This window comes from Nematolebias whitei, chromosome 12 (assembly GCF_014905685.2).
Source record: "Nematolebias whitei isolate Nwh7 chromosome 12, NemWhi1, whole genome shotgun sequence".
Classification (NCBI taxonomy): Eukaryota; Metazoa; Chordata; class Actinopteri; order Cyprinodontiformes; family Rivulidae; genus Nematolebias; species Nematolebias whitei.
The window spans coordinates 35,691,371-35,704,383 of NC_056509.1; the positions used below are offsets into that span (position 1 = coordinate 35,691,371).

At 42.8% G+C, this 13,013-nt stretch overlaps 1 protein-coding gene across 2 annotated transcripts in view; it reads left to right on the forward strand.

Moving 5' to 3' along the window:
• Positions 1-13,013, forward strand: part of akap12b (A kinase (PRKA) anchor protein 12b) — a 61,744-nt gene extending 48,731 nt beyond the window's left edge. Inside the window, exons 1-3 of one of the 2 annotated variants that reach the window (XM_037685871.1) lie at positions 1,755-1,991; positions 6,244-10,317; positions 11,592-13,013. In XM_037685871.1, the coding sequence (XP_037541799.1) occupies positions 1,967-1,991; positions 6,244-10,313 (4,095 nt within the window). In that variant the 5' untranslated portion in view covers positions 1,755-1,966 and the 3' untranslated portion in view covers positions 10,314-10,317; positions 11,592-13,013. Of the gene's footprint in view, positions 1-1,754; positions 1,992-6,243; positions 10,318-11,591 lie in introns of those variants that run through there. The other variant, XM_037685870.1, reaches the window with a different exon arrangement.

Genomic DNA, 13,013 nt, shown 5'->3' on the forward strand with positions numbered 1-13,013 from the left:
GATGAGCGTGTCCACGACTAATGTAGATCGCTGCCACCTTAAAACGACTCTACGCTCTAAAATTATTCAACGATTGTATCTCTTTAAGGTAGTATGTCACTGGTCTCATTAGCGAGCCTTGTGTCTGTGTTCGGAGTGGTCGGTTTTTGAAAGTCCAAGTCTATTTTTGCTTTTCTAGACCTTCCATCCATCGCCTATAATATTAATATTAACGAGAGCTCGAGATCTTACCGAAACTACACTGAGACGCGTTCGAGACAAGTCGGACACCCGGGACAACTTCGTGACTATTTTGACAGAAAACGTGTTGCAGCCGTTATTTTTTAACATGATCAAAATTCCCAACTCTGTGAGCCATGCGAGGAAAACTGAGAACCCTGAAATCTTTGAGACACTTTGGAAACTCCTTTGTAAACGCCGTTCACCAACAGATCAGCCCAGTCTGATACGACCTTCACACCACAGTCGTTTAACCTTTACAATGTGCAGAAATATATTCATAGCATAAGGACGCTGGGTACACAGGAAGTGCTGCAGCTAGCTGCCACCGCTCTTTATTCATACTAACAGTAGGGTGAATGTTAGTTTTTGAGATTTGAGCTTTAAGATGGCAGCAATCCACTCGATCTTGGCCCCTCTAGGTGTTAATCATCAATCAGGTCCAGGTTCTCCAAACTGAGGACGTTCAAAGAGCTATCTGCAGCAGGTAAGATGTTAATTGTTCACAACCTTTTCCACATAACGCCCATTCAGATGTTTCAAACTACTGCTTTAAAGCTGAAAACGATCTCGAGTGTGTAGACAGTGTTGAAGCTCCCTCAGAGGTGGGATTTAGATGTGATCGATCTCCTGGAAACAGGTGTTGACTGTAAAAATGTTAAACAGTAATTATCCAAAATAATGAGTACACAAGCGATTGGACCGGTGATGAGGTTGGATTGCTGCTTCACATTATTTAAAATTTTTAATCTAGGCCAGGGCTATTCAACTGGCGGCCATATTAAGCCCACTTTTGAACTCAGTTCGTCCAGTGGGTTCATTTTTTAAACAAAAGTAGATTTTCAACCATAAAACAAACTTACTGACAATATCTGCTGGATGTCCGCCCCTAAGCTTTTGGCGTTCAGTAACTGTGGCCCCCTGAGTCAAATTTAGTCAAATAACCCTGATCTAGGCTGTTGACGGATTGCAGCCGTAGAGCTTTTGTTTCTGCTTTCAGGTAAAGTGTGTTTTCTCTTGAAAAGGTGCTGAGAGTTTCAAAAATCTTCCACTCTGAGACCTGGATTTAAAAAAGTTTCCACTTCAAAACAGCCTGAGTTACCTCAAACTTTCCTCCATGACTTTTGACACGAGCCATGACATCCGAGGGAGAACCTCCTGGAAGAGGGAGTACAGGAACATGGCGGTCCTTTTTTTTTTTTTTTTTTTTTTTAAACAAGAAAATTAACTACTTCTCTCTTTTTTTATGAAGGTGCACATAAAAAGTTTGTAAAGTAAATCTGTGTTGACTAAATGAGCAACAGCTTCATTGAAAAGTTGCACTTAAGTCAACCCTGCCAGATGAGGAGGTCTGAGGGTGTGTGAGAGGGTAAGGGAGGGGGGGGGGGTGAGGAGGAGGAGGGGGTGCAGTCCATTCAGAACAGCTGAAGAAAAGCAGGGGAGGTGGGAAGACGAGGGAGGCGGGGGTGGTCCTAACACAGTGTGTGTGTGTTGGTGTGTAGAAATGTGTGTGGAGCTCTGAGTTCAGCTCATTCTGCCCACTGGCTGAGGAGGACAGAGACAGAGGAGGACAGAGACAGAGGAAGACAGAGACAGAAGGACGGAGACATTAGGACCTTGAAAAGGGAAAGTTTGACAGCCTTTTAAAGAGTTACCAGAGAAGTGAAAACATCAAGCAAAGACCAAAAGGTTTGATTCTTTTTTTTTTCCTCCACATTTTCTTGGAGAGGTCTCTGGAGTTCTCCCGATGCTCGGAACAATAACTTTAACAGGTAAGAACGAGATCCGCTCCACTTAAATGTTTTTAATTTTTTTAATTCAGATTTTTTTTTTTTTTTTTTTTAATAGGAAAATGCCCCAGACTGCAGGATTACTCACCACATCTTCATGGGGTTGAATTGAACCAAACATTTCTAGTTTATTTTAAATTATATTTACTGGTTGACAGTGTTTTAAACAACACTTTGAACCAAATAAAGTGTTTGTGTTTGTGCGTGTAGCCAAAGGCGTTGTTGTCCTGAGGGTGTGGCTGGTTCGAGCCGTGCTTTCTGGATGGATGGAGTGAGTTCTTCTTTGCTCTTGACCGCTGTAGAATGTGAATCGATCAGAGAAGCAAACATTACAAACGTTCCTTCGGATGTCTGCATCTCAAACAGCATCCGAACCTTTGGGTGGGAAAAACATCCAAACCAGATGGAGAGTGTTTTGATGATTTCATTTTCTTCTAATGTGGGTCTGAGTCAGCACGCTGCATCCCATCATGTGAGGTGTTTTATTAAATTAGAGCACCCCTGTCTGCGTCTGTCTGTGCCTTTGTGTGTGTGTGTGTGTGTGGTGGTGTGTGTGTGTGTGGGGGGGGGGGTGTTAATTGCAAACAGATTCTTCTTTTTATCACTTGTATCTCAGAAAGCTGACGTCTGAATAAGAGATCACTGATATCTGTAGAGGTTTTTTTTTGTAAATTTGAAATCAGGTTTTGGTTTCATCTGAGCAACTTTTGTCTCCTTCAGAGATGTTTCAACCACACCTCTAGAGGTGGGGGTGGGGGGTACATCTCGTCTGTTGGTGGAGCGTTATGGGGTCTCCTCGACACCCTTTTAACTGACTTGTTTTGTTTTAAAGCTGCTCCAGAAAAGCAGAGATTTGCATATAATTGGTCAAAGTTGCAGAGAGAATAGCTGCCATTCAGTCTCCCAGCTGCCCTCTGACTCCACCCCCCCCCCCCCCACTCCCCCACCCCTAAAAAAGTGCCACAGCCTCAAATGGATAGAAACCTCAGTGGGGCTGATTTACAATAATCTCTGCTATTTACCACGAGAGGAGCCTTGTCTTACCGCACGATCTCACTCCACTCGTCTCCAGCAGCGAGAAGCATCTCAGCTATGAGAGCATGGCAGAAGATATGTGACCCCCCACCCCCACCCCCAAACACCACCACACTGTCCCTTCATCTTCAAACATCTCCCCCTCTGTCCTGCGACACTTTAACTTCAGCCGGGAGATGTTAACTAGTGTCGAGTAGGAAGACAGAGATCAAAAAGATGCCAGCAGTCTGTTAAATCAGTGTGGTTCCTGTTTTAAAGACCCCCCCCCCCCCCCCCCCCAAAACATCAACACACACACAGCCTTCACAACTTAACTGGAAATGGCTCAGAGAATCTGGTGTTTAATGAATTAATTCCATGTTTTTCCAGTTTATTAAAGTAAACCTTGTGCCATAGTTTTGAACTTCCCTCAAGCTTCTTGATAATAGAAGAGTCGACCAGCCCCCCCCCCCCCCCCCTTATTTTCAGGGGCCCATAGAGGGCTACGGGGCCATTGTGTTTTTTGTATGTGTGTCTGCCTTAGGAAGGGGGTGGAGGGGTGGGACCCCATCCATCCTTCTGTTGTGGAATTTGGGTCAAGGGGATTGGGACTGGTTTCAAGGAGGGGTCCTGCATTGTTTGGTTTGAATTCTTCTCAGGCAGAAACAAGACAGCTAAAAAAAATGAATAAACATTCCCAGAATTTCTTGGGTGTCCAGCCTCACGGTATATTTGGAGCATCCTGAAATACACTTCTTAAAGACGGCATAGCTCACATTCCCCTGGAGTCAGATGGATGTGGAGGGTGTGGTCGTGATAGAATCAGTGAATGAAATCGATTCTCATCTGTGCTTTAAATTTTAAATATAGAGTGAAGCTCCGCTAAAGTAAAAAAGCTCAAATCTAAACTATTCGAAGAACGCAGTACTGCTGACGGAGGCTCCATACCTATAATTTAGAAGGATGTAGGCAGATGTGGGAACAGTTGTACATTTTTGTGTGAGTGAACTTTTTTATTAAATAAATGATAGGTTTTTTTTTCAGTTCTCGTGGAAAATAGATCAGGGGCTAGGGTTTGATATTTTATTTTATTGCTTTGAATCCATTTGAAAGTCAAAATTGACAAAGTGTTTTTGTGCAAAAGCCTGTAACTTGAAATCCAGGCAACAAAATGGGAATTTTTTGGAGACCATGTGGATATCAGATGTAACACCCCCACCCTTTACACCATCCTTTGCCAAAACATAGACGGACACAACAGGCAGACATGTTGTACGTCTGGTTTGCATTTGTTATCTCAGCTTTTTTGCAGCAGTTGTCTGACATAGTTGAACTACAATAAATAAATGAAAACAGGATTAAGAGTGTCGGTCTTGACATTAAAAGCAAAAAAAATAAAAATTAAAAAAATAGTTGAGACACTCTTGTGAGGTTTGAACAAACTAATGGAGCTACTTTCAAAAGCTAAGGGCTAGCCTGAGAAGCTAATATTTAAGAAGTAAAAAGCTAGTTTGAGAAGCTAAACGCCAGCTTGAAAAGCTACCAGTTACTTTGAGAAACTAATGGCTACTTTCAAAAGCTACAGCTAATTTGAGAAAATAAAGGCTGGTTTGAAAAGCTAACAGCTAGTTGGAGATTCTAAAGCTACTATGAGAAACTAGCAGCTAGTTGGAGAAGCTAATGCCTAGTTTAAGACACTAAAGGCTAATTTAATAAACAGCTAGATTTAGAAGCAAAATCTAGTTTAAGAAGCTAAAGACTGGTTTGTGAAACTAATGACCAAGTTTGAGAATAGAACAGCTACTTTGAGAAATTAGCAACTAGTTTAAGAAGCTAAAGAAACTAAAGGCTAATTTAGTTAACAGTTACGGTAGTTTGAAAAAGCTAAGAACTAGTTTGAGAAATTAGCAGCTAGTTTTAGAAGCTAAAGGCTAGTTTGAGAAGCTAAAGGCTAGTTGGGGAAACTATTGACCAGGTTAAGAAGCTAAAGGTTAGTTTGAGAAGCTAAAGGCTAGTTTGAGAAACTAAAGACCAGTTTAAGAAGCTAAAGGGTAGTTTGAGAAGCTAAAGGCTAGTTTGAGAAGCTAAAGGCCAGTTTGAAAAGTAAAAGGCTAATTTGGGAATCTAAATGTTAGTTTAAGAAGCTAAAGGCTTGTTTAAGAAGCTAAAGGCTTGTTTGAGAAAAAAGCTAATTTGAGAAGCTAAAGGTTAGTTTGTCAAGCTAAAGGCTAAGTTTGAGAAGCTAAATGCTAGTTTGAGAAACTAATGACCAGTTATGATGCTAAAGGTTAGTTTAAAAAGCTAAAGGCTATCTTGAGAGAGGGTAAGTGACCAGCTGCTGTCTTAATACAACTCCAGTCGTAACGTTTGTTGATTCAAGCACAAGTTTGTAAACCTTTACAGTGTTGTCAATTTTGCATTACACAATCATAAAAACGAAACAAAACTGCAAACTAGATGCTGCTACTACAATTTGCTCTTTTACTATAAGATTTGTTCTTGTAACTATAGAATATACCGTAATGACCATAATATAATAATTAACCATTTAATGTGAAACTGATGACAATCTAAGGTTTATGCAACAGCATTTGTATTACCTGCAATTACCTATAATATCTTGAGATTGGAGTTTTAAGAGTGCATCAGTCTCCTTTGGTATTTCACAAAATAGCTATTAGTTTGTGCGTTTGACCTCTTGTTTCTTATTTCAAAAAGTTTGAACTATCGGTTTCATTAATAATGTTTTAAACTCGTACAAAGACCGGGCATATGTTTTTACGCTTGATGACCACCGAGCTAGCTTGGCTCACATGTGTGGAGCAGGGGGCTGCTATCTAGGGCATCCGTGGGAGCAGATGGGGTTTTAAGCGCCAACGAAGCAGTGGGGCAATTGGGTGGAGACATATGTGGATGCTTCATCTTTCCCACCCACAGCTTAATGTTATAGTCAGGGGGATTTGAACCATTGACCTTCCAACCACAGGCTTGTCTTCTATAATCTGCACCATCACTCCCATGCCATTTTTTATAACATTGAAATATTGAACTCATTGTTTTTGTCTCGGCAAATTATTTAATTTTCTTATTACCTTAATTTCTTAAATGTTTGAATGAACATCATGGGAACATCTATCTGCAGCACAACAGAGTAAACATACTGAGAAAGTTTATTTGTTCATCATCTTACTGAATATTTTATCTCTTCTTGTCATTTCAGTTGGCCAGCCAGATGGTGTATCTGTGGCCCAGAAGGAGGAAGCTTCTGACGCCACAGAAACAGCCCAGGTCGAAGAGACCCCACAAGTAAACGGCGAGAAGATGGACAAAGAATCCCCTGATGTGAATGAGATTACTTCTATTGAAGAGAAGGCAACAGATGAGAAACCCAACAACGCCAATGAAGTTGGATTCAAAAAGATCTTCAGCATCGTGGGCTTGAAGTTCACGCTCAAGAAGGATAAAAGTGAAGAGGCGGACCCTGTGAAGCTACTGATAGTAAAAGACAAAGAGGGAGAGGAAGTCTGTGAGACTAAAGAAGCTGCAAAAGACAAGGAGGCAACGGAGAAAGCCACAACAGAAGTAAAGGAGGCTGACACAGAGCCATCCGCTACCGAAGCAGACAAAGCTGAAGCCACCGACCCCCAACTGGAAGGCGTTGCTGCCAAGGCTGCTAACGAAGAAGTCAAGGAGGAGGGAGCTGAGAGAGAAGCAGAAACCTCTTCTCCAACCAAGGACACTGGTGTGTCCTCTTTTAGAAAGTTCTTCTCTGGAGGACTCTTCTCAAACCTGCGGAAAAAAAACAGTATCAAAAAGACAAAAGACGAGGAGGAAACAGAGACAACTGTAAAGGAGTCTAATATAGAAGAAGCTGCTGCTGAGGAAAAGGAGGAGAAAGAAGCTCCAGAGCAGGAAACAAAGGAGGTCGAAGCAAAAGAGAAGGAAACTCAGGGCGAAAAAGATGTGATAGATGAGAAAACCAAGGAGAATGATGTGACAGAAAATGAAGTCAAGGAGGAGAAATCTGAGTCTGAGCCCAAGGAAGATGCACCAAGCACTCAACAGGAAGCAACATCCGAAACTACTCCAGAAGAGAAAGTTGAAGCCTCTGCTGCCACTGATAGTACTACTGAAACCAAACAAGAGGACCAAAAGTTGGAAGAGAAGGTTCCAGAAGAGGCAACGTCTGAGGCCGAGCACCAGTCGTCACCGGAGAAGTCAAAGCCCCACGGGAGCCCACTGAAGAAGCTCTTCACTGGAGCTGGCCTGAAAAAGCTCTCAACTAAGAGACATAAGAACAAGAAAGAATCAGAGTCGAAGCCAGCTGAATCTGGGGAGCAGGCAGTGGAGCAGCTGCAGTCCTCCAATGAGTCTGAAGAGGCTCCTAAAGCTGACAGTGGACCCTCGTCTCCAGAGGCATCGGGGGAGCATGTCATTGCTGTGGAGGTGAACCAAAATGAGTCCAGCCAGGAACACGAAGGTGAGACTACATCTGACAGTGAAAAGAAAAAAGATGGCGTCATCGCCTCCTTCAGGAAACTGGTATCGCCTAAGAAGTACGCTAAAAGGTCTTCTGACAGTGAAGATGAGGGCACGAGTGACAAACTGGTAAAGTCTGCCACTCTGTCCTCTTCTGAGAGTGCTCCAGTTGAAGAAAAGGTTGAAGAGAAAGAGACCAAAGAGGACAAGCCTTCAGAGGAAGAGCCAAAGACAGAAAACACAGAAAAGCTGACCAGCAGCACTGAGGAGCCAAAAAAGAAAATGGACACCTCTGTTTCCTGGGAGGCTTTGATGTGCATGGGTGGACCCAAAAAGAGGACAAGAAAGACGTCTGATTCAGATGATGAAGAGACCAAGGCTGAAGAGGAGACTGCAGGAGAAAAAGCAGAAGAGAAAGAAGAAGACGAAACTGAGGGTGCTGAAGTCCCTCCCCAAAGCCCAGAGAACGAAGAAGTAATAACTCCTGCACCTGAGCCTGCGAGAGAGTCCCCCTGGAGCACGTTGAAACGCTTAGTCATGCCTAAAAATAAGCCCAAAAGTGAAGAAAAGCCAGAGGAACCTGCTGATCAAGTCCAACCAGACACTGAAACCTCAAAAGAAGAGTCCTCTTTCTCTTTGAAGAAGCTTTTTCATGGACGTAGGAAGAAGGTGGAAAAACAAACTTCTGCTGACCAAGGCTCAGGTGAGGAGGACTCCGACACCCCAGCTGTAGTCCCTCTCTCAGAATATGAAGAACAAGCTGAAGCAGAGCAGGAAGCACCAGCAGAACCAGCTTCAGTCCAGGCTAAAGTATCGGCTGACGACAGATCACCGTCGTGGATCCCAGCCGTAGTTGAAGATGATAAGCATGACCAGCTCAGTGATATCCCAGAGGAGGTAGAAAATTTGGCCACGCCAAAATCTGTTGACACTGACATTGCAGACGATGACACAGAGGACCAGGTTGCACTGCCAAAAGGTCCAAGTAGCACAGAGTGCAAGCTGTCCATGGCGGAAGTGAAGCCCATAACCCTGGCTCCAGCTGCAGCAACCTCCTCTATTCCTCAGGGACCCGAGATACAGACTGCAGATGAGGTTGTTAGTAAAATTGAGGCCCAAGTCAGTGAAGTTCCAGCTCAGACATCAGTAACTCTTGAATATGCTCCACTGGATGTAGCTTCAGCAGAAACAGAACCAGAAATGGAGAATGCCAAGTCTGTGACAAAGGCCATCCTGGAGCCACATGTACAAAGTGAGGTTGTGGCCATTTGCACCGGCCTCGAAATCAAGGAGCTTGAAGATGTTTCTCTGGAGCAGCCAATTGAGCCTACCGTAGAGTGTATAGGTCCAGTTAGTGGTGTTACAAGTGTGGAGATTGCTGTGGAGCAGAAGGCAGAAGAATTAGAGGAAGCAGCTGCTACAGAAGATCCTGTACACAAGGCTCAAGTCCATCTGGTACAAACTCTTGAACTTGAACCTGTTGTAGAAGAACTAGTGGGTGAAGACTTAGACATTCAAGCTGCCAGTGAGAGTTACGAAGCTGAGATCGAAAAGGTTGGAGTTGTTGGCACAGAGAACTCTGAGGTCATCCAGCCCACATTGTTGAAGAAGAACTCACCTAACACTGTCATGGTCGATCCCATCACACCAATACCTGAAATGGTTGTCTGTACTCAGACCGTGGAAGTCTCTGAGGTGGTTGTAGAGACCAAGGAAAGCAATATGGACATGGAGCGGCATGCTGCTGATGGAGAAAATACTCCAGCAGAGGAGGTGATTCAGGCAGTGGCTCAAGAGCTTTCAACCACAGAATGTGACGCTAAAGAAGACACAAAGGGAACTGAAGTAGCTGTCCCTGCAGATGTCCCAAGTGTGGAAAGTGCTGTTATCACAGAGACGGTGGTCCTTGTTGCGCTGGACGATGGGGAGGCTAAGAAAGAAACAATCCAGGACCAGAAAACTGTGGAAGCCAGTGGGAAAATGGAAGTGATTGACAATGAAATCGAGACTCAGAGTGCAGAGATAGCAGAGGCTGTCATTAAAGATGCTGTAGGTAAAGTTTTAGAAGATATTCCACAATCCGAAAAGTCTACAGTGACCATTCCAACGCCGGTCAAGGCAATGGCGACGACTGACATTGCAACTGAGCCCGTTGTTAGTACTGAAACCCCTGTTCTTGGTTTCTGTGAAAAACCATCCCAAAAATCACCGCAGACACTTTGTGTTGCAGTGGAGGTGACTGAGACCGTCCAACTGGAGGTCACAGAAAACATCAAGGAGGAGGAGACACCAAAGAAAAGCTTGAAGATGGCTGCGGAGGTGGAAGTAAGCAAAGAAACCATCATCGAGGAGGAAGTAACAGAGATTGATGGAAAGATTGAACAACCTGAAGAGAAAGAGAGCAAAGAAGTAAAAGAAGCTGATGAGGATGTGAAGTCACAGCTTGAGGAATGCAAGCCAGAGGAGAAATCAGACAAAGTTCTTGAGATCCACATGCCAACCCAGGTGGTCCTGCAGTCGGCAGAGATGGTCGAGGAGCTGCCCGTGGAAGTGGAAACCGTCGCAGAGCTCGACAAAGACGGTTCTAACACCGACGCAACGTCTGAGAAGCCACTGAGACAAAACGAACTCTCAGACCTGCCAGAAGAGCCCCAAGAGTCGGCTTCAGGAGAGGCTCCCAGTCAAGAAGCAGAAACAGAGAAAACCCCATCAGAAAAGTGCGCGGAAGTGATGGCGCAGGTGATTGAGGTGATCGAAGAGGCTGTGAAGGAGATCGAGCCAGTGTCCACAGAGGTCACGGCCGCATCATGAGCAGGTGAGACCAGTTGGAAAACTCGTGAAGTTCTCAACACTCATTAAAAACCTTGAGTGACAACGAAGGCAGGGAGTTGTTTTAAAACTTTCTCCCAGTGTTTTCTGTTTAACGTCAACGGGTCTTACTTTTTACTAGAGAGCAGAGGAGGGGATTTGCATGCTGACCAGATGAAAAAGCTTTTGTTCGGGCTTCGAGTAACCGAGGGACTTTTGATATCAAAGCAGGAATGCCGCCACTGACCCCCGTCTTTGTGGGCTTGGATCTTAAAGGGAAGCGGTGCAGATGAACTTGTGCTGAAAGGCTGATTATGATTCCTCTTCCATCACAGGCTCAGTGTGGAGTTAAGACACCATGTCGGAGGACGTGTTTGTAAGATTCTGTTACCGGGCTTCAAAAGAACAGGGGGGGCATTTCTTTTTCTTTTTTACTCCAGTTTGAACTAAACCGTCATATCCTTGTGGGATGCTTTAATATGCAGTGATATTGTAAAGATACCGGCTTACTGTCAAATTCAATTTATTTGAAAGGAAAGATCACAGAACTGCAGCCGGATGTGTAAAAAGTACTGACTAAATCTGTTTCCTGGGTTGAATTTTACTCAAAAGAAGATAAAAGTATCATAAAGTCAACAGGTTATCTTTGGTAAAGTTTATGGAGCTAACTTTTCGTGTTTAGTTAGACATGACCAGATTGAAATCTTTTAGTAGAATGTATATATACATTTTTTTAATCTATAAAATCAAGTTTTAAAACTATTTTACTATAGCATTGAATTATAGCAGGGTGGCACATCTAATGAATAAAATTAATAGCAGGCCACCGTTTAATATTACCCAAGGTAATGGTTTAAGTGTTTGTCTTTTCTGTCGTAAATCTATTTTTTAAATCTATTAAGGATCTGCTTAATTTAAGTACAAATATTGCAAAAGTATTATCTTTAAATAAACATGACAAAGTATAAAAAGCCTTAAAAGAAGAAATTACACGAAGCAGATGTTTGTTACTTTTATCACTTGTTGCAGTGATATTAATCAGTTCTGCAAACCAAGATGCAGAAAATTAAGCTCCATTTTCTGATTTTTGCAAGTTATTAAATATTATTTTTATATAAAGCACATTTAAAACAACAACTATACAACAAATCCCCAGATCAGAATCATAAACATGAAAATGAGTTGATCTAAAACCGTTTTCTTCTCCAGGTGTTTGAATAACAGATCCAGATTTTCTCCTCTAATACCATTTATTATTATTTTTTTGTTTCTCCACTTCAGGTGAAGATGCTGGACCGGCGCCTGGGAGACGACCCATCTGTGGGAGAGAGGCTGCTCGGCGGTATCACTCTGTGATGAGCTTCACTCATTCATCCTGAGCACCAACTCTGACTTTCTCTCCACCCTCAGCCCCGTCATGCAGCTCCATCACAACAACACCCCCACACAACACATATCCTGCTCCACAGAAGCCTCCCGTCTGACTCGTAACCGCTCCTCTGAACCTTCGGTGACCTCCCGCCGCCTTTGCTGCAAACTCCTGAGTGTGGATTTGTGCGTTCGGACGCCAGAGTGCAAGTTTTGATGTGCAAAAAATAAAAAAAATGTGAAGTGGTGTCAGCAGGCGAAGAGATGGATGATTAATATCCTGTATATTGTATTTATATCCTGACTATTCATTCAGTCACACATATCTTTATTTTCCTCTTTTTATTGTTTGTTGCCTGTTTTTGTTTTTTTTACTTCATGCTGTGATGCATCAGCAACATTTTAGAGTCCAAGTTTCTCCTTCCATTTACAGAAAACATTGTTTTTGTTGCACATCTTCAACTGGCATTAGAACTAAGTCACGGTACAAACGTCCAGCAGGCAGAGCGCAGGAAGATGACAACCTGAAATGCACCGTGGGGTTTAACGTTGTAGCCATGAGTATTCACTCTGCTAAATGTTTGAAAAGATTCATGTAGATCAAACCTCACTGCCTGTCTCACTGTGAATACACATTGTTACTCATAGTTAATGTGATAATATAAAGCTACAATAAACACTCCAGTTGATTAGGTAGAAGGAATTTGCTGATTTTGAACACTGGGTTGGTGTATGAGGAGAAATATACAAAACGTGTCAAGTTCCTGATTTATGATGACTGTTTCCAGACTTGTACGTGCTTCTCGTATAAAAACACTCGCTTTTGCCGTGAACACCTGATTTTTCCAACCAAAGCGTTCATGTGATGGGTTGAATCTGGTATTATTTAATTTTCAGTCAGTTCTGGAAGACGTTCGCCTGAGAATTTAGCCAACGCTTTGATAAGATTTCATTCAGCAGCTCATTCGAGGGACTCTAAAGGCTTCAGCTTTATGACCAAACTATTTAGGCGCGATGTTTGCTTTATGTAAAATAAAGAATTAGAGATTTAAGGCCTTGCTATTGTTGCATTAAGTATAAAGCATCTAGGGGCAGCCATCCAGTACTCCTTTTTTATTTGTAACCCTCTAACTGTGAACCTGTTAACATTTGTACAGATTGTATAACTACTGTATGTACCTAATGTAATTTGAACTAATACCTGCAGCAAGTTAGCATAAGACTCGTGTAGCACGGTCGTTGTTGACTTTTTATATTTCCCAAGCTGTCAATAGTAAGGACCCAGAAACTTGTCTATATTTCATTCAATAAAGTTAAAGGAAATTTGTGCTTTCT